Below are 24,205 nucleotides of genomic sequence, written 5' to 3'. Positions count from 1 at the left end.
TCTGAAGGGAGCGTGTGGATGCTTTGAACCAGCAGCCAGCATGGGGCCCAGAGACTCTGTTGGGAGCGGGTGGCAGTGTGGAGGATTTCCCTCTCCAGCTGGGATCCCCCAGTCCCACGGCCACCATGAGGGGCTTGGTTGTGCCACTGGCCCTGCGGAGCGCTCTGGCATGGACCAGCTGCACTGCCTGCCGGCTCCCGGGGCTGCGGCTGGAGGCAGCAGGGGCTGGCAGCACTGCGGGCAGGCACGGGCTGCCTGCTGCCAGCACCCAGCTGGGCTGTGCGTGAGTGGGGTTTGGGGTCCCTGGGAGGGAGAAACCTTTCCCAATGCACCGGTCTCTGCACTCAGCAGCTCCTGGTTCCCCCATTGCCCTGTTTGTTTTAATTTGACTGTCATGTTTAGTGCCTCTTCCTCCCTGGTCTCCCAGAAGCCTCTTGCTCCTTGGCAGCAGATCTGGACTCACGAGCCAGGAAGGAGGGTTTTATTAAGAGATTTGGAGTTGGATTTTCACCCGGCTAATGACCACGATGAAGGCCAAAATCTCCATTCTCTTCCCAGGGCTTGTCCCTTGCTGAGGTTCTGCACCCAGCACTTGAGGACAGGGTGTTCCTGGTGCGTGTCGAAACAAGGCATCAGGCAGAGGGACATCGCTGGCAGTCGTCACATGGGGAAGGGGCACAGGGCACATGCTACTGACAGGCTCCTCATCCTGCTTGGCTGAGCAATGGGCTTGCCTGGTACCTTGTGTTTCAGCCCTCAATTCGCTCTGGATTTTGGACATATGCACCTTCAGCACACCTGCGCTAGAGGGGTGCGCAGGGGCCAATGATGCCTTTGCCTATGGGAACGTGCCTGCCACGGAGCTTGCCAGCCAGCACAACTCACCTGTGCCAGAAATGCCTGGAGGGGTTTAACCAACTCTCCCCAAAGTTGTTGTGACTGTGGGGTCTGCCAGGGGCTCGATTTAGACCCTGTAGGTTACGGTTCCCTGGCTGGAGTGTGAGTGTACATAGGGAGGCAAATGTCTTTGCATCGGAGCTGGGGAGGACACATAGGCACAGGTGGTGCCTGAGTCCCACGGCTGCAGGGGCCCGTGCTGGTCGCCACTCCTCCTGTGCCAGGACGGATGTGAATCTGGCTGGGCTGGCCAGGGGGGGCAGGAGCTGGGGGGCCATGGGTTCTGCGCGCAGTATCCCCTTCAGGCATGTGCTCTCCCTTCAGGGAGCTCGTTGGCATTTGCTGCATTTCTTCCCAAAGAAGGCTGCTTGTATTTTGTAGCTCCCTGACATTTGAAGGAATGACCAAGAAATTAAGTTGTCTGCAAAACTTTGATTAGCTCAGTGCCAGGAAAAAAACAGTTGCCCACAGGCTCTGGCACTGTGAATGGCTCATCAAAGTGGCTGCGGGCACCTTGCAGCTCGTGCAGCTCAGCTGCCCCCATGCAGCTGCATGGCTGCCCTGGCCCTAGCCATGGGAGCCCTGATGCACAGCACTCTGCATGGTGCAGCCACACTGCATACAGGAATCCCCCCTTGGGCCCTGCCATGATCCAGCACCTGGGCAGGAGCAGGGCTCCCAGGGGGAAGGAGGTGAGGGGGCTGCAGTGTGGCTGGTGGGAGGGTGAGTGTGTGCCCACGGCTGAGCTGCCCACGCTGGTGGAGCAGGCAGGAACGCCGTGTCCTTCAGTGGGGCTTGGCAGTAAGATTTAGCTCTTGCTCAGCGAGGACCTGGGTGCAGAGGGAGACTTTGGTGGCTTCGCTTCATTAACGGAGGAATCAGTTGCCGCTTAAAAAGTGTCTTCACTATAAGTGAGCAGCTAATTGCTCCAGGACAAGGCACAGTGCTGACCCGAAACAGACCCGAGCTCTGAGGCTCAGCATCGGCGTCAGAACATGTCACAGACCCCAGTGTGGGCAGTGATGTGCGTGCAGGGCTGGACACGAGCACAGGTTGATGTACAGGTGGGCTGAAAACCGCTGCAGAGCTGCCCCCGAGGTGCCACTCACCAGGGGCATCCCTGGTGCCTGCGGTCGCACCGCGCTGCCCAGCCCACAGTGCAGGAGACTTGGCTGAGCAGCGCCTGGCCCGCTGGGAAACAGCCTCTGCAAAAGGCTGCTTGGAAAATTCCTTTCCAAAAGGGCTGCTGCCAAGTTTAGCATATTATATTTTTAGGGAGCAAGTCTATTCCGAGCAATATTGTAGTGTGTTGCAGCAGTGGGTTCGTTTCAAACCTGGTTTCTCCCTCCTGCTTGTGTGTTGCACGGATGCAAGACCCAGCACAGCGGCTCCCGGCTCCGGCCGAGCGCCCGCACTGCAGCGGCCACCTTGCTTGCATGGCGCAGGACAGGCTTTAAAGCCGCAAAAAAATATTATTTGCTTTTTTTTTTTCAATATATTGAAAACACTGACATTAATTTTATCTTTGCAAAGCTGGTTTTCCCACAATAGCTGTAATTTAGGCCTACACTGCCTGGCGATGCTCTTTTTATAGGTACATTCCTATTTTAGTACTATAGTGATGGGTGAATGAGTAGATTAAATTAGATTTAGTATCTATCATTCTTTAAAGCATTACAGGCAGGCAGTGGAGGGGTATGGTTTAACAAAGCAGAAAGGCTAATTAGGAGAGCAGGCGCAGGCTGCCCACACTGGCTCCCACTGCCCCCGGCCCCTGGCTGCCCCCGGCCCAAAGCCGCCCTTGCTCAGGGCCCAACGTCCAAATAGGAAAGTGCATTTGAATCCAGACTTTCCTGTGCTGCCCCAGGGCCAGGACAGCTCCAGGGTCTGCAGCCAGGGCTGGGCGGGATGCTGGGTGCTGGGACCAAGCACCCGGGGCTCCTCACTCCTCCGGGGATCTGCAGAGTCACGGCAGTGACTTGGCTCCCGGTGGCTCTCTCCACAGGGCGAGCGCTGCCACCAGCTCCTGCCCAGGTCCTGCTGCCGGCCCTGGGCAGGACCCCCACGTGCAGGTGCATGGCATCTGTTGCAGCAGAGGGACCCTGGCAGCGGGGGCTTTGCCGGCACCTGCCCCGGCATGAGTGTGGTGGCTCCGCGGGCAGCAGGAGCAATGCTGCCCTGTCCCCAGGGCTTGCATCTGTGAAGTAACTGGATTCAGCGGTGGAGCTGGTGAGCGGCAGGGGCACCAAGGGGCACCACAGCCCCTCCAGAAAGGGCATTAGTCCCCTGGTGCAGCTGGTATTGGCAAGCAGGCACACCAGGCAGGCATGGGACTGGGCTGCAGGATGCCTTGGGGAAGTGCCGGCCTTGGGGAATGCTGGACAAGGTGCTTTGGCACAGGAGAGAATGAAACATCTGAGGAAAGAGCTGCCTCTTCCCAGTGCTGGGACACCCAGGCTGGGGCAGTTGGGCAGAGGAGGCTCCAAGCCTGTGGGAAGCTGCGACTTCAACATTCCTGCCGGGGTCACAGCAGCTGGGCCACCCCAGCCTCATCCAGCTGAGTAGTGGGGTAGGGGGGGCAGGAGCCGGACTTAGGGCAGTGCTGCGGGTAAACGGCAGCCCCCAGTGAAAGCCTGGAGGTGCAGAGTGAACATGGGCACGAGCCCCCCAGTGTAGTGCAGCCATGTGCTGGGCATGGCTTCAAGGCAGTGCGGGCACATCCCTGCTTGTGCCAGGACCTTAGCACACTGAGGCTGCTCCCTGCGGCAACGGCTATCACCTGGTGAGCCCCGCTGTACCAGTGCAAGCCCCAGTCTGAGCCCAGAAGTGTGTGACTAGGGGGCTCTGCAGCCCTGGCCATGCCGTGACTACTGGCCCAGTGCAGTGCTGCTGCCATTGGGCAGGCTCGGCGCTCCAGGCTGCCTGCAGGGCCTCACACCTGCACTGCCCGCAGGCAAGCATGGCCGTACCAGCAGGGCTTTGACCTGTGCCACCTTACCTGGCATTCATCCGGCCAGGTGGGAGCAGACATCCTCCCTCACTCCCTGGGGCGATGGCCACAGCAGTGGTGGCACTGCTGGCAGTGCAGCCCAGCTGGCCACTTGGGGAGCAGACCCCTCTGACCCAAGCAGGGTAGGCTGCAGGTTGGGGGAGGCCCTGGCATAGGCAAGAGTCTGTCCAGGGAGGGACAAAAGGCCATGTCCAAGAAGGTGACAGGTTTGTGGTGGCTGCTGAAGACAGACATCCCCCAGGGCTGCAGACATTGCCTGCAGGGGTTCAGGTGCGGTTCCCAAATCCTCTACAAGCCCCACTGTCCCCAGCCTGTGTTCCCCTACCCAGGTTCTCACTTCTGTCCCCCTGGCACCTTCCTGAGCATCCAGCCAGCTCCAGCAGTTGGCAGCCGCAGCACCTCCCACAGTAGAGCCCCCACCCCAGAGGCCTTGGTGTCCTGGCTGCACTGCACGGATCTTACAGAGAGAGTTTGCACAGCATCAGCAGGATTTGCTCCAGCCCCTGTGTGAGCAGCACTGCTGAGATGTGATCCCTGGCAGCAATAACCTATTAAACAGAGTGAGACAAGTGCTGGAAGGAGACCCAGCTGGAGGAGGCAGTTTGCAGGGATGGTGCTGGGAGCAGGAGTCAGGCAGCCCCCGCCTCCACGCTGGTGCCGCCAGGGTTTTGGTGTGTGGGACAGGCTGGTGCTGCCAGGGAAGGCAGGTGGTTTGGAGATGTGTCAGGGTCAGCGTCTGCAGAGCCGGGTCCTGCTCCTATAAGCGGGGATTTCAGCCATTCCTCTGCTATCAGAGCTGGGAGGCTGCTGTGCCCTGGTCCCGCCAGCATGAAATGGGTGCTGGGGCTGGAGCACGTCCGCAGAGCCAGGGTGGCCATGTGCCCACTGGGTCCCTGTGGCCGGCACCCCAGTATGGTGGCTGGTGCATGCCCGCAGGGCCATGCTGGTGGTGGAGCTTGCTGTGGGATATAGGGGTATGCCCGGCAGCGTCCCCATGGTGGGGGGACGAGACAGGTTTGGCCGCTCCTGCTCTCCCTCACTGGAGCGCTGGGCTTGCAGCACTTTATCATGATTTTCCCCTCATCTCCGAGCAGTGATCCCTCACTGCTCACATTACCTGAATAGAAAATGACATATAAGCTGACATGATTGCCACAGCTCCCAGCGCCACGTGGGGTACTTTCCCTGGTTGCACAGAGGGGCAGGCAGGGTGGGTGGCATGCTGCCTGGCCCTCAGCTCCTCACCCTGTGCTCCCCGCTGCTGTTGTGTCCCCCTCCAGCCAGCTGTGGCAGAGCCAGGGAGAGGAGGGGACCAGTGGTGCTGAGGCACCATGTTAGCAAGGCTGAGCAACAGAGCACTGTGCCCAGCTGCCCACGTGCCCCAGCCTGCCCCAGCTGCTCAATTCCTCCCCTGCTCCATGCCCAGCACCCATACTGGGGATCATGCTGCTGCCCTGCATCCCCGCAGCCTCCTGCAGCTCTCTGCAGGGCTGGGGAGCCACTGGCACCATGTGGCTGCCCGACCGTCAGCACCCCTTCAGCAGCTTTTGGGCTGGGTGAGGCCAGTGTTTACCAGCAGATTCCTGTCCCTGTCCCTTCACCCAGGCTGGCTGGGGCTGTGCAGTGCTGGTGGGGCCAGAGCCCAAGCCTTGGGGTCTGGGCTGCGAGCTGGGGCCATGCTGGCTGCATCCCCGCTCCGGCTGCCTGCGGGTACCATGTGTGTGGCCACCTTGTACCCCAGCAGCGAGGCCGGTCAGGGCATGAGGGCAAAGTCCCTCGTGCAGGCAGGAGCTGCCCAGGGAGGGAAGCAGGGGAAGGACATGCAGGTCATGCTTCAGTGCAGGGGTCAGAGAGGCCGGGATGAGCTGAGCCCTGGCTCTGGGACACGGTCCCCCAGGGGAGCAGCAGTGGGGCCTCCCTGAGCGTGTCCAGCAGAGCTCTGCCACTGGCTGTGGAGGGGAGCAGCCCCCAGCCTGGGGGGATCCCACATCTGCTCCCCCTGGCTGTGTCTGCTCAGCATCTCCCCGCCACGGCACCAGCCGCAGCTTTCAAACAGCTCTTGTATAAAATCAGAAATGGGGAGAGAAGAGTGGGAGCAGGCGACAGTGGCAGCTTATTTGTGATCTGCATTGTGTGGGGAGCTCTTAATTAGAGGTAATTAGACTGATTAACTTGCAAATGAGAAACTCATCTTTTTCTCCTTTTCTTTCACAAGAAAAAATAAAAAACAACAAGATAAATATTGAGGCTAATTACTTTGTACCTGCTGCAGAGCGCCCCCCAGCTCATGGGACATCCCTCTCTCAACCAGTGTGCTGCTCGATGCAGTGTGCTATGCGTATCCCTGTCCTGGTGTCCTTGTGATGGCTGTCCTCACTCAGGGCTGGTCCCATGGCAGGGCACGGCAGAGAGGGACCACCCACCATCCTCCATGTACCCTCATGCACCAGTGCATGACAAGGATACAGCATGTGTCCAGGAGTTGATGGGGGCAGTGGCCTCCACAGCACCGGCTATCATCAGGACCTGGCATTGTACCCTGGCACCCTCCCCACCAAACCCATCCCATGCTGGGTGCAGAGCGGGGCTGGGGGGCGGTCCCCTCTGTGGCACTGTGCGGTCCTGACTGTTTTCCAGCTCTTCCCTCATGGCATCTCTGGTTTCCCCCTCACTCTACCAACGCAACACCCTGGGGGCTTTTTTAGCACAACTTGGTTCAAATGTCTGATTAGTCTTTAGGAGATCAAGGGGTCAATTTTCCACAGCTCCTTCCTCTCCATTTAACTAATTTAACTGCGCGATTGTTACAAATTTCATTTTATTATAGCCCTGCTTCTCAGTCCAATTGAATTACCAAAATCTCATTTTCTCAGAAGTGCTGAATATGTAATTAGAGGAAAAATTATGCTCCTGACTGCTTATTAGAGAGGACTGTGCGAGACAGCTTGTCCGGGTGCACACGCAGGTCCGTGGTTCCCCGAGTGCCCACGTTGGCTGGTGAGAGCATGCGCACGCTTCAGAGGCTGCGTGTGAGCAAGTGCCACATGCAACTGTGCCAGAGCCCCAGCACAGAGGCGGTGTGACAGTGATGGGGCGCCATGGGTGGGCTCCTGGGTGCGAAGAGCTTTGCAGGAGTGGCACCAGGGTCTGGGCAGTGCTGGCTGGGCTCCTCAAGGACCTGCGAGCTGTGGGGCAGGGTGCTGAGATGGTGGCTGGAGCCGGCGTGGTGCTTGTGGGAGAGGCATGAGGCTGGTGGATGTGGCCCTTCATCCTGCTATGCGCTGTGTCCTGAGCTGTCTGGATCCAGCTGGGCTGGACTTAGCTGCAGGTAACTCCAGCAGCACCGCACAAGGGCTGTGGCTGCTGGGGACCTGCCTGCTATGGGACCCTGGGAGGGACCGTAGACCTGCTGGCGTGTGGCCCCACTGGAGGAAGATACCTGCTCCTCTCTGGGCCCTGCCCCTCTCTGCCTGGGCTCTAACAGCCACCCACATGCCATGGCTCGGCAGTGTGGGCTGGGACACCTGAAGGTGCTCAGTGCCTCTCTGCTGGGTGCACTGGGGATGAGGCACCCTGCAGCCCTTCCCAGAGCAGCTGCTCTCCAGAGCCCCCAGCCCCTGCCAGCAGTGGGGAGACAGTGGCTGCCCCTCCGAACCACTGGCAGCAGCAGCCACACCAGCCTCTGGCATGGCTTAGACACTCTGGTATGCAGAGCCATGCAGTGCGTAGGCACCCACATCCGATTCTCCGGTGTCTGCAGGGCTCCAGAGGAGCAGGTAGCTCAGGTGTACACTGCTGAGGACTTGGGTCCTCTACAGCCTGTCCTGGTCCCCAGGCTCTGCAGCCAAGCTTGTGCCTCATGTGCCTGCCTGTCCCAAACCCTTCGGTGACTGCTGGGGACCAAGCACTGCTGGGAATTCTGGCCAGCACTGTGTACGCTGGGTCTGTGTTGCCAGCCTGGCTGTTGCCCTCCAGCAGCGTCTGCTCAGGGCTGGGAGCTGCTGTGCATGAGCCCCAGCAACACCAGCGATGCCGGGAACTGCTACGAGTGAGCCCTGGCACTGCTGGTGATGCTGGAAGCTGCTGCAGGTGACCTGTGTCACTGCCACCAGTGCCAGGCCCTGCTCAGGAGGGAGCACCACGCGTCCCAGAGCTGCTGTCCTCCCGCTCACTGCGGACCTGATCCTGTCATGTCTCCGGCAGTGACGCAGCCTGGTCGCTCCCTGATGCAGTGGCACAGGTACATGCGAGCCTGGGAGATGTCAGCTGCGCACACGTGGGGGACAGCCGGGAGCCCCCCCAAGCACCCCCATCTCGCCTCGGTTACACAACATTATCATTTCATAATACTCTGAAATATACATGAAGTTGGCTGAATGCAGATGAAATTGCACCATTTACTTCATGAATATTTCATGCAGCCTCAGCTCCGAATGAAGTTTCCAGCTGGTGGAGCCAGGACCTGGGGCTGGACCCCGCTCCCTGCCTGCCCGGCACAGGGGGTGATGGGGATGCGCAGGTAGCTTTGTGCTGGCACCTGGTCTCGTGTCTTATCCCTCCTCCTGCTGGCTATTGCATGCCTGCCAGCCACCATGTCCTTCCTCCCTGGGCTCCCATGGGCAGAGGGCTAGCAGCGTCCATCCCTGGCTGTGCCGCAGCAGCCAGGCTCTGTCAGAATGGGCTCATGGAGCTGAGGGCAGGATCTGGCCCTGCTGCCCTGGGCCGGCAAGGGGCAGCTCCCCCCTTGCAGGGTCCTGGTGCAGGGAAGTTGGGGCAGAAGGGGCAGGTGTGTGGCAGCCCAGAAAAATGCTCTTTTTCCCCTGCCAGCGGGCTGCCCTGCCTTACCCCCTGCTGCTGTTGTTGTTCCTCCTCCTCCTCCTTCTCCTTGTCTCACGCAGTCGCTCCAGCCCCTTGGGTCCTGCCTGTTCTCTCCAGCCCCGCTTCCCACTTGAGCATCCCTGGCAGATGCTGTTAGCCGGCTCTCACCCCTCCCCTGCCTCCTCCTTAATGAAGACATTAAGCACGGCTGCTGCTACCTCCAGCCTCCGCAGCTCCCCACCTCCTTTCACAGTTCCTTCCCAGGGGGGTGATTCCCCCATTGTCTGGGGGTGATTTCCCCAGCTCTCTGTGGGGCCACGATGGCCCCAGTTGTGGGGAGGAGAGGAGAAGCAACCCGCTGCCATCTCCCACTGGCTCCCATGGTGGGCAGGGCTTGTCCCTCCTGGGGCCAGGGACATCCCTGCAGTGAGCACCCCGACCTCACTCCCCAGGTGCAGCCCAGGGCTCTGTGGCTGGTGCCTGCTCGGGGCTGGGCATGCTGCTTTGTATGGATGGCGCGGCATTTTGGGTAATGAAATATTCACAGGTCAGTGATTCCTTGAGAAATGACGGGGATCAGTCAATTCCTTTTCAGGGAGTAATTTTCTTCCCCTTCACGGCCTCTGTTTCATGTTGACAGTCATTAGCATGAGCGAGCAGCTGGATCGAAGGAGGGACATTGTGGCTGTCACGCAGATGAGCCGTGCCGGGCATGGCCTCGCAGCAGCCTGCGATGACAGCATCACCACGTGGCCCCTGCGTGCCTGGGGGGGGGCATGGGGCCGTGTGAGGACCCTCCTGCTGCTGCCGGGGCATTTGCTGAGCCGGTCTCTCAGTGCTCAGCACAGCGCAGGGCTGCTGTGCTGCCTTGCTCTGAGGCAGCAGGCAGAGGAGTGGATGCTCCCATCAGCTTCCCTGTCTGCTGCCCTGGTTTGTCCCCAGCTACATGTGCTGCTGGCGGGCACGACAGGTCCTGCTGCAGCAATGTGCTGCAGACCTGTTGCAGCAGCAAGCAGCTGCCCTGGCACAGGCAGAGGAGCGGGCAGGGGTGCCCTCAGGGAATTGCTCAACACCCTTCCCTGCACTCGGCTCTGACCTCAGGCTGTCTCGCAGTGCAGCAAGGGGATGCCCTGACAGCAACCGAGCAAGCAGGAGCCAGTCTGGGTGAGAGTAACATGCTTGCCGCCTGCACTGCCTGCTCTGCCTGTAGGATATGCTGCCCGCTGAGGCTCTGCAGCTTGGAGGAACATCTTAGTGGCCTCCTTGGATGCTGTGGTGGGGCTAGGACCCCAGCCCCTCGCAGCACCCATCAGCAGGTGGCTGGTTCCCAGTGGAAAGAGCGGGACAGCCACAGGCATTGGGGACCACAGCTGGGCTGGCTGCCCATAGCTGCCTGCAGATCCATGCTGCCTTTGCTTCTTTGACACCTGTGGCTGCAGGCTCCTTGGTGCATGCTGCTCTCAGGGCTCCCTTCTTGCTGGTGGTGGAGAGGTGCATGGTGACAGGACTGTGCCCCCTCCCCAGCCGCTCTGGGGCTCAGCATGCTGGCATCCAGCCAGGCTACATGTGCCATGACAAGGCGGTGCTGTGCCATAACCAGGGGGTGCCATGCTGCCCCTGCACCAGCAGCACTGGCCTGAGTGCAGCGCGCACGAAGAGGACACCCACAGGCAGAGCTGTCCAGGTTGGGGTTGCCCTGGGCTGGAGATGAGAGCAGGGCCTGGCCGAGGCAGTGGGATGGTCATGAGGCTTTGGTGGAAACTCTGTGCGTGTTTGTGTCGGCCGCAGGCGAGGGGAGCAGCCCCAGGACAGGCTGCTGCCCAGTTATAAATCGTGACTGTGTGTGCAAGCAGAGGCTCCGGCTGAGTCTGGGCATGGCCTGCTGGCTGGCCTTGCGGACCCGCCGCACTGTCCATCTGCAGCTGGAGGTGGGTGGCAGCAGGTAATAGTTGCTCGAAAGCAGTCAGTAACTCTGGGGAGCTGGCGTGCTGCACCTTCGTGCCATGCCAGCAGGATGCCCATCATGGGCTAGGTGTGCCGCAGGGTGCTAGCGGGTGGGTGGCCTGTCGGTAGTGCAGGCACTCTGTGCTCAGCTAATTGCTCAGACATGTCCCTTGTGTTCAGGGGCTCCTGGTGTGTTATTTTCTTAAAAAGGAGCAAATGTTAAAAATGGCGTCGTCAGCCCCAAGCTGACAGGCGCAATCACCAAAGTGCGGCGTCTGCAGGAACCGGCCCCACGCGCTAAATGACTTGAAAGGAAATGGCCTGGATTGTGCTGAGGAGGCAGAGTGCGGTGGGGAGAAAGCAAGTGGAGCAAACAAAAAAAACTTCATTAATTAAAGAAACTCGTTAATGAGGGACATTTAATCAGCTAAAGATGATATCTACCCCCTGCCTGCTGTGGCAGCCACTGCGCAGGGCTGGTGCTGCGAGGCTGAGCTATGAGCAGGGCAGGAGCCGCCGCTGCACAGGGGACACCACACAGGGGACCTCAGGGTCCCACCAGCTCTGCCTTCCAGGGCTGGCCTTGGGGAGCAGCATCCTGCAGCTGGCTGGACAGAGCCGCTCTCAGGGGGCTCCCCTGGCCCTGGACTCCTCAGCACAGTGCTCTGCCAAGGAGCCAGGAGGCAGCAGGACACCCGCCAGCCCAGAGGATGCAGCGGCATGTGCTGCGCTTCCCAGAGCTGCTTCTGCCCTTGACAGCGAAGGCCTCAGCTCCCCATCCCAGCCCTCTGCTGCTGTCCCCAGGGCTGTGGTGTTACGGCACAGGGCTATGCCACAGCTGTGCCGGTATCTTGCCTGAGCAGGTGGGCAGCATGGGGAGCAGAGGTGATGGGTGCTGCTCATGCTCCCTGTGCTCTGTTAAATACCGACGGGTTTGCTCCACCCTTGGCCTTGGGTGCTGCACTAAGCTCCTCTCTTGTTTACTAAATGAGGGCCACGGGTGGTTAATAGTCAGAATTTCTTTCAATGCAAGTGCAGAAAGCTGCCCCACAAAGCACCTTGCGGGAGCATCCCCCATGATGCCCCTAGAAGGACATGCAGTGTGTGAGCAAGAGGCACCTGTTGGAGCCCCCTGGCCCTGGCACCATGCCATGGTCTCCAGTCACGGCTGGGCACTCCGAGCTGGGAGCACCACCTGGCTGCAGGCCGGTGCCGTCTGGCTGCCTCCCCTGAGGTGCAGAGGTGGGTCCCCAGGACCCACTCCAGGCACTCAGCGCAGAGAGGGACCCCGGGAAGGGGCTGCTCCTGGTGCAGGCTCAGGGGTGGCTGTGGGGCCAGGGCCCCAGTAACCCCTCTGGGAGGAGCAGGGGGGCTTCCTCACTGCCTGGGGCTGCCTGCAGACGGGGCTATTCCCACACTGCAGGCAGCCCAGAGCAGCCGGCAAGGGAGGATGCCGGCAGTGCGTGGTGCGGGGCTGAGCAGCAGCCACTTGCCCATGACATCAATGGGCATCGCACAGCCAAACCTGTCGCCATCCCCCTCCCCGCGGGGCTCTCACCCCCGGCAGCCCCCAGCCACTGAGCCGAGCAGCCTCGTCCGCACGGACGGGCAGCGCGCACAGGAGAGAGGTGCTGGGAGCTGTAGATCTGCTCCTCTGCAGCACCAGCAGCCCCAGCAATGGTGAGCAAAACAGGGGAACTTAATGGTCCCTGAATGAAATAATACTTGGGCTGACTAGCACTGCGACAGCCCTAATTAATAACATATATGAACGTGGCTGTCAGGGCAGGCTGGCAAGGAGCCAGTTGGGCCCAAGACCTGGGCAGGTGGGGACAGCCCCTCCCCCAACCCCTGTCTGCATCCCCCTGCCCGTTCACTGTTCCTGCCTGGGCAGAAGTGCCCATCCCTGCTGTGATGGTGGCTGAGCCTGGCTATGGTGACAGCAAAACTGAGTGTCCAGCACAGAGCACGCAGGAGTGCTACAGGCTGCTCCTGCTGCTGGCTCTGTTCACGGAGGCAGGGAGGGTCAGGCACTGGGCATCAGGGATGCAGGGAAGGTCAGGCACTGGGATCAGCAATGCAGGGAATGTCAGGCACTGAGCATCAGGGATGTGGGGAGAGAGAGTCAGGCACTGGGACCATGACTGTTGTGACTGGTGTCTGCCTGCTCCCTGGAGCAGGCTCAGGTGCTGGGGCCAGGCTGAGCACAGGGTGGAAACCCTCACGTCTGCGAGGTGGGGTTTGCACCTGCGGTGTAGGCAGGAGCGTTGCCCTGGATGCCCAGCTCAGGGGCAGTGCCAGGGATGGGGCTCTACCATCCTGCAGCATCGGCAGCCCCGGGCCGCACTGGCAGGTGTATCTGGCTGGCGTGTCCCTGCGCAGCTGAGTCAGCACAGGAAGGCACTGGCAAGCCTGCCAATGACTTGCAGATCTGTAGTGGGATTATTTACGCTGGGTTTGCATGTGGTCCCACCGTGCCTCTGGTGCGGGCTCCATTGCCTCCCTCACAGGCACGACGGCCCTGCTTGCTGGGGGACGGTGGCTGGCAGCGCGGCCCCCCCATCTGCACCCCACCACCCCTCCGTACCATAAATTGGCCACACACAATTAAGGAGCTTGTCTCCACAGGCTGAGCCACAGATGTATTTCATGGGTGAGAGGCTGCCATGGCGGGTTGTAAAGCATCTGAGGGGCTGCTGGCACTGCCCTGCGTGCTGGTTTAGGCATTCTCAGCCTCTTGGCTGCTGGCGGAGGCTGCTGCCGTGCACCACAACGGGCATCTGTGTGTGGTGGTATGTGCAGCACACACGTGTGCCACAGGGCAGAGCCTGTGGGTGCACATAGGGCTGTGAGGATGGATGGATGATGGATGGATGGTGGATGGGTGGGTGGGTGGGGTGTGCAAGAGAGATGCAGGCTGGCAGCCCCATGCTAGCCCCTCAGGCCAGCCCCCCCGGCAGGCAATAGGCAGCCCTTGGTCCGTAGCACATGTGCAGCTCACTCTGTTTGACTGAGGTGGTCAGGTGGGCAGAATTAGAGCAAGGGGCCTAATCAAATATTTAGCAGTTAATTGATCTGTTGTTGGCCAAGGGGCTATCAGCATTCCTGCCTGACCGCCCCTCCATGCCTCCATGGCCGTGCTACTGTTTGCTGCCATCACCATCATTGGGATGCCAGGTTTGCTGCCAGCAGGCGCTGATGCTGTACCGTCCCCCGCAAGAGCAACGTTGCCAGCCTGGCTTTGCTTTGCCCCATGTTGGGCTCCAAACTGAGGGCTGCCCTGGTTTCCTTCCCCAAGGAGATGGCAATGTGCAGGCTTCCATAGGTAAGCCCCACAGGGGCGTTTGCTCTGCTCTCCTGCTGCCCAAGCCCCAGCACATGGGGCAGGCAGGGCCCCAGAGCAGGAGAGGATGGAGGCTTGGCTGTGTACGATGGAACCCAAGAGCTGCCGTGGCACGGTGACAGCCCAGGGTCTGGGGGGACACACACCAAAGGCTGGGGCATGGTGGGCCTGAGGGGCCTGGGTCTGGCCGCAGTGACCAGGACCCCTCCCCAGGGCAGGATGCAGCCCAGGCACCCCGGGGAGACCAGTGGGTAAGGGGGTCGGTGCCGCTGTCTTGGCAGGGTAACCAGGACGCCACGGCTCCGCCAGACGCGATGGCTCAGCCCTACCCCCCGGCCCAGTATCCCCCACCCCCCCAGAATGGGATCCCCGCAGAGTATGCGCCGCCGCACCCCCACCCCACGCAGGACTACTCGGGACAAAGCACAGTACCAGAGCACGCCATGACCCTCTACACACCAGCACAGAGCCATGCCGAGCAGCCGGGCACCGATGCCAGCACACAGTCCATAGCAGGGACACAGACGGTACCGGTAAGGGAGTGGTGTCGGGGGTGCGGGGGGGTCTGAGGGCAGCATCGGAGCTGCCAGGAGAGGTACCAGGGCAGTGGTGCTGGCCTGGCTGTGGTCCCTCAGGGCACTGGGCTGTGTGTCCCCACCACAGCCACTGGCTCTCTCCCTTGCAGTCCTGTCCTGTCCTGTCCCCCCATCATTTCTAATCACTTGTAATCTACCTGCTTGGCTGCCTTCCCACCAGATAGCTTCAATTATGGGGTTGTAATGCAGCACCGGGGAAAGTGCTGAGCTGAGCACTTCCCAGTCCAGCTACAGCAGCCCTGCGTGTGGGATCTGCTGCCCCGCCCCCGCCGCACACCCGTCTGCCACAGCCACGGGCCCTGGGCACTGTGCAGCTGGGCTGACTGAGTGGGGACGGAGGCCAGTGCAGGGCCACGTGATGCTGGCTGGCTCCTTGCAGTGGGTCACACTCACGCTCACACTCACACACACACACACCCACCCACCCACCCACAACACACCCCCACACCCCCCCACCCCCACACCCCCACACACCCCCACACACCCCCACACACCCCCACACCCACACCCACACCCACACCCCCACACCCACCCACACCCCCACACACACACCCCCACACACACACCCCCCCCACACACACCCCCACACACACCCCCACACCCCCCCACACCCACCCACACCCCCCCACACACACCCCCCCACACCCACCCACCCCCACCCACCCCCACACCCACACCCCCACACCCCCACACCCACACCCCCCCCCACCCCCCCACCCACCCACACACACACCCACCCCCCTGTCTCCCAGGCCTCTCCCTCCCTGGGATGCACTCCCTGTGTCCCCCCAGCTCTCAGCACCCCATGTCCCTGGCACCACTCATGGCATGGGTGATCCCCTGACCCCACTGTCAGCACTGGCTGAGGTGGAAGGGTGCAGGCAGGGCTGGTGGCTGGTTCCCCAGGCTGGGCATTCCCCGACTCCCCAGAGGCAGAGTTCTCCTCTGGCATCACCCTGACTTGCCAGGCTGCAGGGAGGCCCACGGGATGCTGCCCAGAGCTTGGGGACCACAGGGTCCAGGGTGTCCCTGGGGCCAAGTAGCATCAAGCAGAGGGGAAGGGGACAGTGCCCAAGCCTGGACCCCTGCCAGGGGACATGGGGCTGGCAAGGCTGGGAGCTGATGGCCGGCGGCGCTTCCCACAGCAGACAGATGAGGCGGCACAGACAGACAGCCAGCAGCTACACTCCTCAGACAACACAGACAAGCAGCAGCCCAAGAGGTTACACGTCTCCAACATCCCCTTCCGATTCCGGGACCCTGACCTGCGGCAAATGTTTGGGGTGAGTCCAGCCCCATCCAGCCACCCGCGTGCCCTGCTCTCCACTCAGGTGCTGCCCCATGGCACCACAGAAACCCTAGGACTGTCCCATCCCAAAGGCCTGTGCTACCTCCATGCCACTGCTGGCCGGGAGCGGCGGCATGCAGGATGGGCACCCTGCTTAACAGCCAGGCTGTTGGACCAAGGTCCATGTGTGAAGGGGGCAGTAACACAGAGCCCTTGTCCCTCTCCCCTTGTTCCCTTCCCAGCCCCCACTAGAATTCAGAGCAGTGCAGGCTGATGAGATTTTGGGTGATGCTCCTCAAGTCCTGGAAGAGCAGGTGCCATGGGAGCAACAGGGCTTTCCCCTGCATGGCACCGAGGGTCCAGTGGGCTGGCCCCCAAGGCAGCCCCCTGCCTGTCCCTGGCCTGGCTGAGCGCGAAGCCCTGTGCCAGCAGCCCCAGGTGCGGGCACAGGGCTGGGAGCTCTGTGGTGTTCACACCTCTTGTCTCTCTGTTTGCAGCAATTCGGGAAGATCCTGGATGTGGAGATCATTTTCAATGAGCGGGGCTCCAAGGTGGGTGCTACCCGTGGCTGGCGCCATTACGGCAAGCCCTGGGGAGGGGGCCAGGCAGAGCTGGGATGCCCAGAAGCTCCACTGCCTGCTCTCCTGCCCCGTGGGACCCAGGGCAGCCCTGTCCTGCTGCCCTGCACTGGCTGGGGGGGCTGCATGGGTCCCTGCACCCTGAGCACCGGAGGGAGAGGAGGGCTCGCTCTGCCCCCTCCTGCACAGGCAGCTTGTGTCCCTCTGTGTGTGGATGTCTCTGTTGTATCTTCCCTGCTTTCCGTGCACCTCTCCCAAACTCTTCTCCCAGCTCACGGGCAATGCTGGGGCCTCAGCTGGGACCCCCGGACCCAGTGGGGGCCCCAGCCCAGGCTCTCCATCTCTGCACTATGGCAGCCTCATCTCCTGCGCCAGCTCTCCTGATTCACTCCCTCTCTCTCTCTGTCCCCGCACCCTCTCTCTGTCTCTCTCTGTCTCTTTCTTTCTCCTTTTCTCCTCTGCTCACAGGGTTTTGGGTTTGTAACTTTTGAAACTAGCACAGATGCCGACCGGGCACGGGAGAAGCTGAATGGCACCATCGTAGAGGGCCGGAAGATTGAGGTGCTCAGATAAGTGTGCTAGTGCCATGCCTGTGTGTACGTGCGTCCCCTCCGCCCTACCTGGGGGCTTTCTCCTGCCAGGGGGCTGCAGGCAGGTCAGAGCTGCCCAGGGGCCACGGGCAGGGGAAAGCTGGGGCAGGGGATGCTTTGGGGCAGCTCCAGGTCCCATCCCCATGCCCCAGGGGAGGTTTGCCTGGCGCGTGCATGCATCCATGAATGCGGCACAGGAGCATGTGTGCCGGCTGCTGGGAAGGTTGTCACTTGGCGCAAGGAGTGTCCCATTCAAACGAACCTTCTGCGTGTGGGGAGAGCTGGGGCATTGGTCCAGGCTCTGGCTGAGTTTTGCTGGTTACAGAGGGGTCTGACAGACCCCAGCTGCCTGCAGTCCCTATGCCCACCACAAAGCCACCCCAAGCTCTGCAGGGAGGAGAGGGGCTCTCTGCTCCACATGCCATCTCCACCTTCCCTGTGCCTGGGAGGGAAGGATGCTGCACAGGGCTCCCGCTCCTGCTGTGCAGGCAACTGCTGCAATGCCCAGCTCCCAAGACTTTTATTTCTTTAAGCCAGGCAGAGGGATCAGGCTCTGCCTGTGCATTGGCAGCACCTTACTGACTAGTGGTGGGAAGTGGGGCAGCACACAGCAGAGGGAGTGGGACGCAAATGTCCCCAGCAATTCTGAGAGCAGGGAAGGGCAGCCTGGCAGGATGCGCCCTGCCTGTCAGAGAACATGGTCCAACAAAGCTGGGCAGGAGTTTGCGGGTGCTTGCTGCAGTGACCCAGGCTCCTGCTGCAAGCATCCTTCCTGCAGGCTGGGTCAGACAGGGTGGGGACAGGAGGCGGCCGAGCCTGGTGGCAGCACGCTGGGGCTCAGCCTGCACATGGCACCACAGTGGTCAGGGCATCAGCCAGCAGCCCAACTGACACTTGTCACTGGAGCCAGGAGGCCTGGGCTGGCCAGGGGTACAGGCAGGACTGCATCACGGCGGGGTGGCTGCAGACAGAGACTCGTACCGCATCTCCCCGTGCAGCTGGCATCCTTTGCTCCAGTATCTGAAGCAGCAGCAACACGCGCCAAGTACATCCGAGCGGGCCCTGGACTGCAGCCTCGCCAGCCCCACTGCCCACAGGCGCTGAGCTCCCGTCCACTCTCTCCACAGGTGAACAACGCCACGGCCCGGGTCATGACGAACAAGAAGGTTACCAACCCCTACACCAACGGTAAGGGTCAGTGCGAGCAGAGATGGAGCTGCAGCAGGCAGGGGCATCCCCAGGCACCATCGCTGCCCAGCTGCTGCTGAGCTCCTGCAGCAAACCCCCTCCGTGCCCTTGGGCAGACGGGAGAGCAGCTGCTCCCTGCCCAGTGTGGGGGTGCAGCCCTCCCAGGCGCCCCAGGGATGGGAGCTGTGGCCTCTTGGAGTCCAGCCGGGAGGTGGGGGGAAGTGCTGTGGGAAGGGTGCCCCCGGCCTCACTGGCTCTCCCTGCCCGCAGGCTGGAAGCTGAACCCGGTAGTGGGAGCGGTCTACGGCCCCGAGTTCTACGCAGGTAACATGGGGTCAGGGCCAGCCTTGCCACAGGTCCCCCTGAATGTCAGCTCTGCACCGTGTCTGACCCCACCGCCGCTCGAAGTAGCGAGCAGCCCCCAGCCCCTCTCCCCATCCTGCAGCCCTGCATGCCCAGTTCCCCTCACCTTGGCCCGCTGCCCCAGCATCCCTACGGGGCCAGGGCATGGAGGCAGGCTTTGGCATGGGATGCCCCACGGTGACTGCGGGGGTCCCAGCCATGCTGTGTGGGGAGCTTCTGAGGTAAGCCCACGTTTGTCCCCTCCCTCCTGCAGTAACGGGGTTCCCGTACCCCACCACGGGTACAGCTGTAGCCTACCGAGGGGCACACTTACGGGGACGAGGACGCGCCGTCTACAACACCTTCCGAGCCGCGCCGCCGCCACCGCCCATCCCCACCTACGGCGCGTGAGTACCTGGGCAGTGCAGGGCTGTTTTCTGCCACATTGCTCCAATTCTGCTGCCATCAGCATCGGCATTGCCAGGCTCTCACACTTCAGGAATGGACTGCAGCTCCCCCAGCACCTGCCTGGCCTCAGGCTCTGTGAAACCCCCCAGGCTGCTGCCCCTCAGGGTGACCCCAGTGCTCACCAGCCTCCTGCGCCCCAAAGCATGGACCGTTGTTCCAGCTGTGTTGGTTGGTTAATGGAAATGCTCTCTCCCAGCACACGCGGCTGCTCTGGTGTCAGGCACGGCTGTGGCAACCTGGCCGCTCAGTTGCTCTCAGCGGTGATCGTGCCTCAAGCTCCTCCATCCCTGTGGCACCCTGGCCCTTGGCTGTGCCCTCTGCCTGTCCCCACATCCCTGCCCTCCCTGCCAGGAGTCCCAGCCCGAGATGTGCCTGCGGGCTGTCTGGATGGCTGTTCCTCACCTGTCGGCTGCACTGCTGGAAGCAGCTCCCCCAGTTCACCCGCTTCAACCTGATCCCTCTCTGCCAGTGACATGGGCCAGGCTCTGACACCTCCACCTCATTTTCAGGGTCGTCTACCAGGATGGGTTCTATGGAGCAGAGATCTACGTAAGTGCCACTGCGCCTGCGTCTGGGACACACCGGGGACCCTGTGCTGGGGCAGGGGGCGAGTGGCACCAGGTGGCTGTGTGTTGGGCTCTGCCCCTGCCAGCCCGGTCCCCTGGGGAAGGCAGCTGGAGCCCAGGCGCAGTGTGGACGGGAGCAGGGTGGCACCACGCAGTGTCCCGTGTCCCCAGCCAGGCCCCTCGCAGGGCCAGTGCTGCATGGGATTTACGGCCTTGACAAGCGCCGATGCACTGTCTTACACCAGCATTTAACCTCCATATTTAAGAAGCCATTGGCGATATTTCAGGCGGGTGGCTGAAGGATTTATCTAACGTGACACCTCATTAAAGCGATCAGGGAGGTGACATTCTCTCCTCTGGAAATTTAATTTTTTAAGGTTAATGTTTGTGAAAGCCCCTGGGGAATGGTAATGAGGCTGGTGTGTGCCTGGTGGCACAGGCACCAGCTCCCCCCAGGGTCCCACCACTGCTCTGTGGCAGTGCCCGTGGAGTGCCCAGCTGCCCCAGCCCCCTGAGCCTCCCCCGGTAGGTACTGCACCCCTCCCTGATGGCCATCTCTCCTCCGCTGCAGGGGGGCTATGCCGCCTACAGATACGCCCAGCCGGCAGCAGCAGCGGCAGCATACAGTGACAGGTAAGCACTGCAGGCATCGCTCCTGAGAGGGGGAAGCCCTGTTTCACCCCCTGCACTGCCCAGTCCAACACACCGCAGCTTTTGTGCCCACGGGATGAGGATGGAGCCAGGTATGATGAGGGTGTCCTGCAAACAAGGGGCCCTTGCCCTCCACTTGGGCTTGTTCTGAAAAGGACTGGGTGCCCAGGCAGGGAGAAGCAGGGACATCTCAGGGGGCTCCCAGGTGCAGCAGGGGGGAGCAGTGGCTGGTCAGGGGGGATGCTGAGGGGAGGCGGGACCCCAACCGTGGTTGTTAATGCCCACTGCTGTGTTTGCTCCTAGTTATGGCAGAGTGTATGCAGCGGCAGACCCATACCACCACACCATCGGCCCTGCTGCCACATACAGCATCGGCACCATGGTAAGAGCAGCCCCCGCGGCCTTTCTTTGCTTCCTGGCATGAGCTGCAGGCAGCCCAGGGAGGGGAGGCCGGCACAGCAGCCCGGGGACCCTGTGGGGTGCAGGGCAGGCAAGGGGCATGGGGCAGCCCTGCATGTGGGGGCTGTGGGAGGGGGAGCCAGGAGGTGGTGGCGGCAGGAGCAGCGCAGCCCCTGCCTAGCTCTGTCCACAGGCAGGCAAGAGAGGAGCCCTCCCCCTGCCATGCCTTCATCCCACATGGTCCATTACGCCCTGCGGCAGAAGCCCCACACAGTCCAGACTATGTATGCTACTTGCTGGGAACCTGGCTGCCACCTGCGCTGGCTGCCTGGCAGCACCCCAGGGCCCTGGCTGGGGACCGAGACCCCCTTTCTTGTCCCTGGTGGGTGTGGGGCGTGTCCCCAGGGCCCAGCACGCAGCCACACACAGGGAGCACACGTGTGCATGCCGGCGCCTGCAGCCAACCCGCACACTGCGGCTCTTAGCTATCTTCACAACCAGCATCAAAGATGAAAAATCCCACTCATGGGCAGGATCTCAAAGCCAACCCGTCTTTTTCTTCCTTTTTTTAACCCCCTGACACGGGTCCTGGCTGCCAAGTGCCCCTCGGCACCCCTAGCCCCAGGCAGGTGCTAGCAAGGGGCCATGGCCCCTCCGTCCCGTGGGGATGGGCAAGGGGGTTACAGCCCAGCGCTGCAGCGGGAATGGGGACAGGCTCCTCTGTGTTAACTGTGGCACTGGTTGTGCCATGCCAGGGGCACCAGGGCTCGGGGCACCCTGTAGCCCCTGGCCCGTGCCATGGCCACAAGGCAGCACCTATGACTGTCACAGAGCCGGGACAGCCTTGGGCACCCTCCAGCTCTGCTGGCCCCTCATGTCCCAAGGATTCAGTGTCATTTTAAAGAGAAAAAAGAGAGAGAAAAAAAAAAAAAAGAGGAAAAAAAAAAAAAAAAGGGAAGAACTGGGCTTTGTGCCTCTCTCAAATACTGATTGGCTTTTTTTTCATCTTTGATGTTGCAGGCTAGTCTATACCGAGGAGGGTACAGCCGCTTCACTCCCTACTAGCAAGACAGACACAGCCCCTCCCACCACTAACACTGACTGCTCACTAGCACCAAACCAAACCAGGCAGACAGAGCCGAGGCCGAGCCTCTGGAGGAACCGCGGGCCCTGCCCGGGCGGGCTGGGGCTGGGGCTCAGGCTGGGCTCCGCCGAGCTGCGGCAGCCCACACCCGTAGGGTTACCTCAAGCTGCTCCGTCCCGCCGCCCGCCCGCGTCTCCTGCACCGTCCGCCTGCCCCGGCGCAGCCCTGCGCCTCGGTGCTGCCGAGCATCCCTGGGGGACCGTGGGGAGCAGGGCTCAGCCCCAGTGGCACCCTGTTCCCAGAACTGGGTCACGGGGTCCTAGCGCAGCTCCACAGCGGGCACTGCCCTTGCTGGGGGTGCAGGGGGCTCGACCCCCTGCGAGGCAGGAGGGGGGTGCTCTGCCCGCAGGCACGGTGCCGACGGTAGCCCCGGAGCAGCCCCTCTGCCCTCCCATAGGAGAGAGAGGAGCCAGCGGGGGCTGCTGTGAGCTCTGGGGATGGAGCTGGGCTGGGGGTGTGTGCAGGAGCCCGGGGCCAGCCCCCCTGGCAGTAGCGCTTCTCAGGGCTGACTGCGTTGCTTGGCGGAGGAGCTCTGGTGCGGATGGCATGGGGCGCAGTGTGGGGCTCGGGGGGCTGGGGTGACACCTGTGTATCCCCTGGCCCACGGCTTGGCCAGGCTGCCCCGCATGCTGTGCCAGTGAAAGACCTGCCTCTTTGTTTCTGTTGTAGTGAAACCGTGGCCGTTTCCTTCTGGGACCAGGAAGGGCAAAAAAATCCACACACACACACACAAAAAAAAAATAAAAAAATCAAAAGCAAAGCAACAAAAAAAAAAAAAAAAAAAAGCAAAGCGGCAACAGCCAAGTGAAAGTCCCATACTGTCCACACACGCACCGAGTGAGCGAGTCCCGGAGGAGCGCCGTGGCAAGCACGGACCGGCCGGACGCGCCAAGAGGAGCCCCTCTCCGCCCCGGCCCCGCAGCCCGTGGCAGGGAGGGAGAGCCGGCATGCCGCCGAGCGTGGGGGCGTCCGGAGGGGCCTCCGCCTGCCCAGGACCTGGGCACCACGTCTTCCTTTCAGCCCTGGCGCGGCAGCGCTGGGGGTGCCGGCAGAGCGCTGCGGCACGCCGCCCCCTCCCCAGCTCTGAGGGCTGGGCACCGGGGTGGGAACCTGGCTTCGTGTTTCCTGAGCTCCGGCGCTTGCCGGTCATCAGCGCATCAAGTGTGCGAGGCCCCGGCTCTGTGGAGCCGGGGGTGGCGGCGCAGCCGCTTTGCTGAGGCGCTGGGCGTTGCAGGGGGATGAGCCTCTGCCTTTTAAAGGGAATTTTTGTTAAGAGGAGCTTGCAACTCGCTTGCAATCCCTTTCCCCTCCCTCCTCTCCATCCCCTGACACACCCGGGGCTCCCACCCCGCAGGGAGCAGCCCTGACCAACGCTGCTTGCGGTCCCCTGCACTGAGCTGGAACGGGGACTGCCCCGATCCTGCTCCTGCTCCTACCTGCTCCACGGCGCAGGACATGCTCACGGCCACCCGTCCCTGCCCGAGACAGCGGGACCCCACCAGCCCTTGGCGCACCCTTGGCGCTGTGGTCTCAGCCATTGCATCGCCCAGGACTGGGGGCTGGCATCGCCTGCAGGGACCAGCCCGAGCCCCGGGGTCGGTCTTCAGCAGCCGGCATGCCGGGTCCGGTGCCCGGCAGCACAGGCGCTGCGGAGCGCACCCCGGGGCACAGCCCTGTCCCGCAGGGTCGCCTCGCGTTCAGCCCCCTGCCCCGCGTGGCTCCGCCACTCCTCAAACCTCACTTTATAGTCTGCAGATGCCCCCGATGCTCCAGCAATGAGCTCCCCCTTTTCTATTCCCGGTGTACATAGCCCCGGCCACCCCAGCCCCGCACCCCTGCCCCTGTACAAAGCTCCTTCCATCGCTGTACTGGCTTCTTCCTTACAGCACCCCCCCTGCGCCGGCTGCCGGCGCGCAGGCTGGCACTGGCCCATCCTGTATGCTTCAAAAGGTGTGACCATTCTAATAAACAGTATTATTATTATTATTATTATTATTATTATTATTATTATTACAAGGATTATTATTATTATTGAAATTATTAATAAAGATTTCTTTCTTCAACCAGGGCGCCTCAGGTTTTGACTGGGGCATTGGCATGGGGCCATGGCTGGCATGGTGTATCTGACCGTCCTGGCACACCTCTGGGCAGGGGGCTGCAGCCTGCAGCAGGCAAAGGCAGGGGGAACATGCTGAGGCCCCCATAGCAAGGGAGCGGGGTGCTGGCACGGCAAGAGTCCTCCCCTGGCTCTGCCAAGCTTTTCATTTTTCAAACTGTCAGATAATTCATTTCAGACTGAGTCCCCCGCCGGAGGAGCAGCAGCTTAACTGCTGACATATTAATTTTCCTGACTGGGAGCCAGTGTTGTTTGTGGGACTGGGGC

At 61.8% G+C, this 24,205-nt stretch overlaps 1 protein-coding gene across 16 annotated transcripts in view; it reads left to right on the top strand.

Annotated features, from left to right (window-relative positions):
• Positions 1-23,805, top strand: part of RBFOX3 (RNA binding fox-1 homolog 3) — a 188,890-nt gene extending 165,085 nt beyond the window's left edge. For 13 of the 16 annotated variants that reach the window (XM_056346970.1, XM_056346961.1, XM_056346953.1 and 10 more), the window contains 11 exons: positions 14,294-14,545; positions 15,754-15,891; positions 16,394-16,447; positions 16,943-17,035; positions 18,192-18,252; positions 18,523-18,576; positions 18,869-19,001; positions 19,572-19,611; positions 20,200-20,261; positions 20,583-20,661; positions 21,699-23,805. In XM_056346970.1, coding sequence (XP_056202945.1) covers positions 14,294-14,545; positions 15,754-15,891; positions 16,394-16,447; positions 16,943-17,035; positions 18,192-18,252; positions 18,523-18,576; positions 18,869-19,001; positions 19,572-19,611; positions 20,200-20,261; positions 20,583-20,661; positions 21,699-21,743 — 1,011 coding nt within the window. In that variant the 3' untranslated portion in view covers positions 21,744-23,805. The remainder of the gene's footprint in view (positions 1-14,293; positions 14,546-15,753; positions 15,892-16,393; positions 16,448-16,942; positions 17,036-18,191; positions 18,253-18,522; positions 18,577-18,868; positions 19,002-19,571; positions 19,612-20,199; positions 20,262-20,582; positions 20,662-21,698) is intronic. The other 3 variants (XM_056346996.1, XM_056347033.1, XM_056347024.1) reach the window with 3 other exon arrangements.
• The last annotated feature ends 400 nt before the right edge of the window (positions 23,806-24,205 follow it).

The sequence above is a fragment of the Falco biarmicus genome, chromosome 1 (genome assembly GCF_023638135.1).
Source record: "Falco biarmicus isolate bFalBia1 chromosome 1, bFalBia1.pri, whole genome shotgun sequence".
NCBI lineage: Eukaryota > Metazoa > Chordata > Aves > Falconiformes > Falconidae > Falco > Falco biarmicus.
Note: the sequence above shows the minus strand (reverse complement) of the source record. Positions and strands in the feature narration are given on the sequence as shown.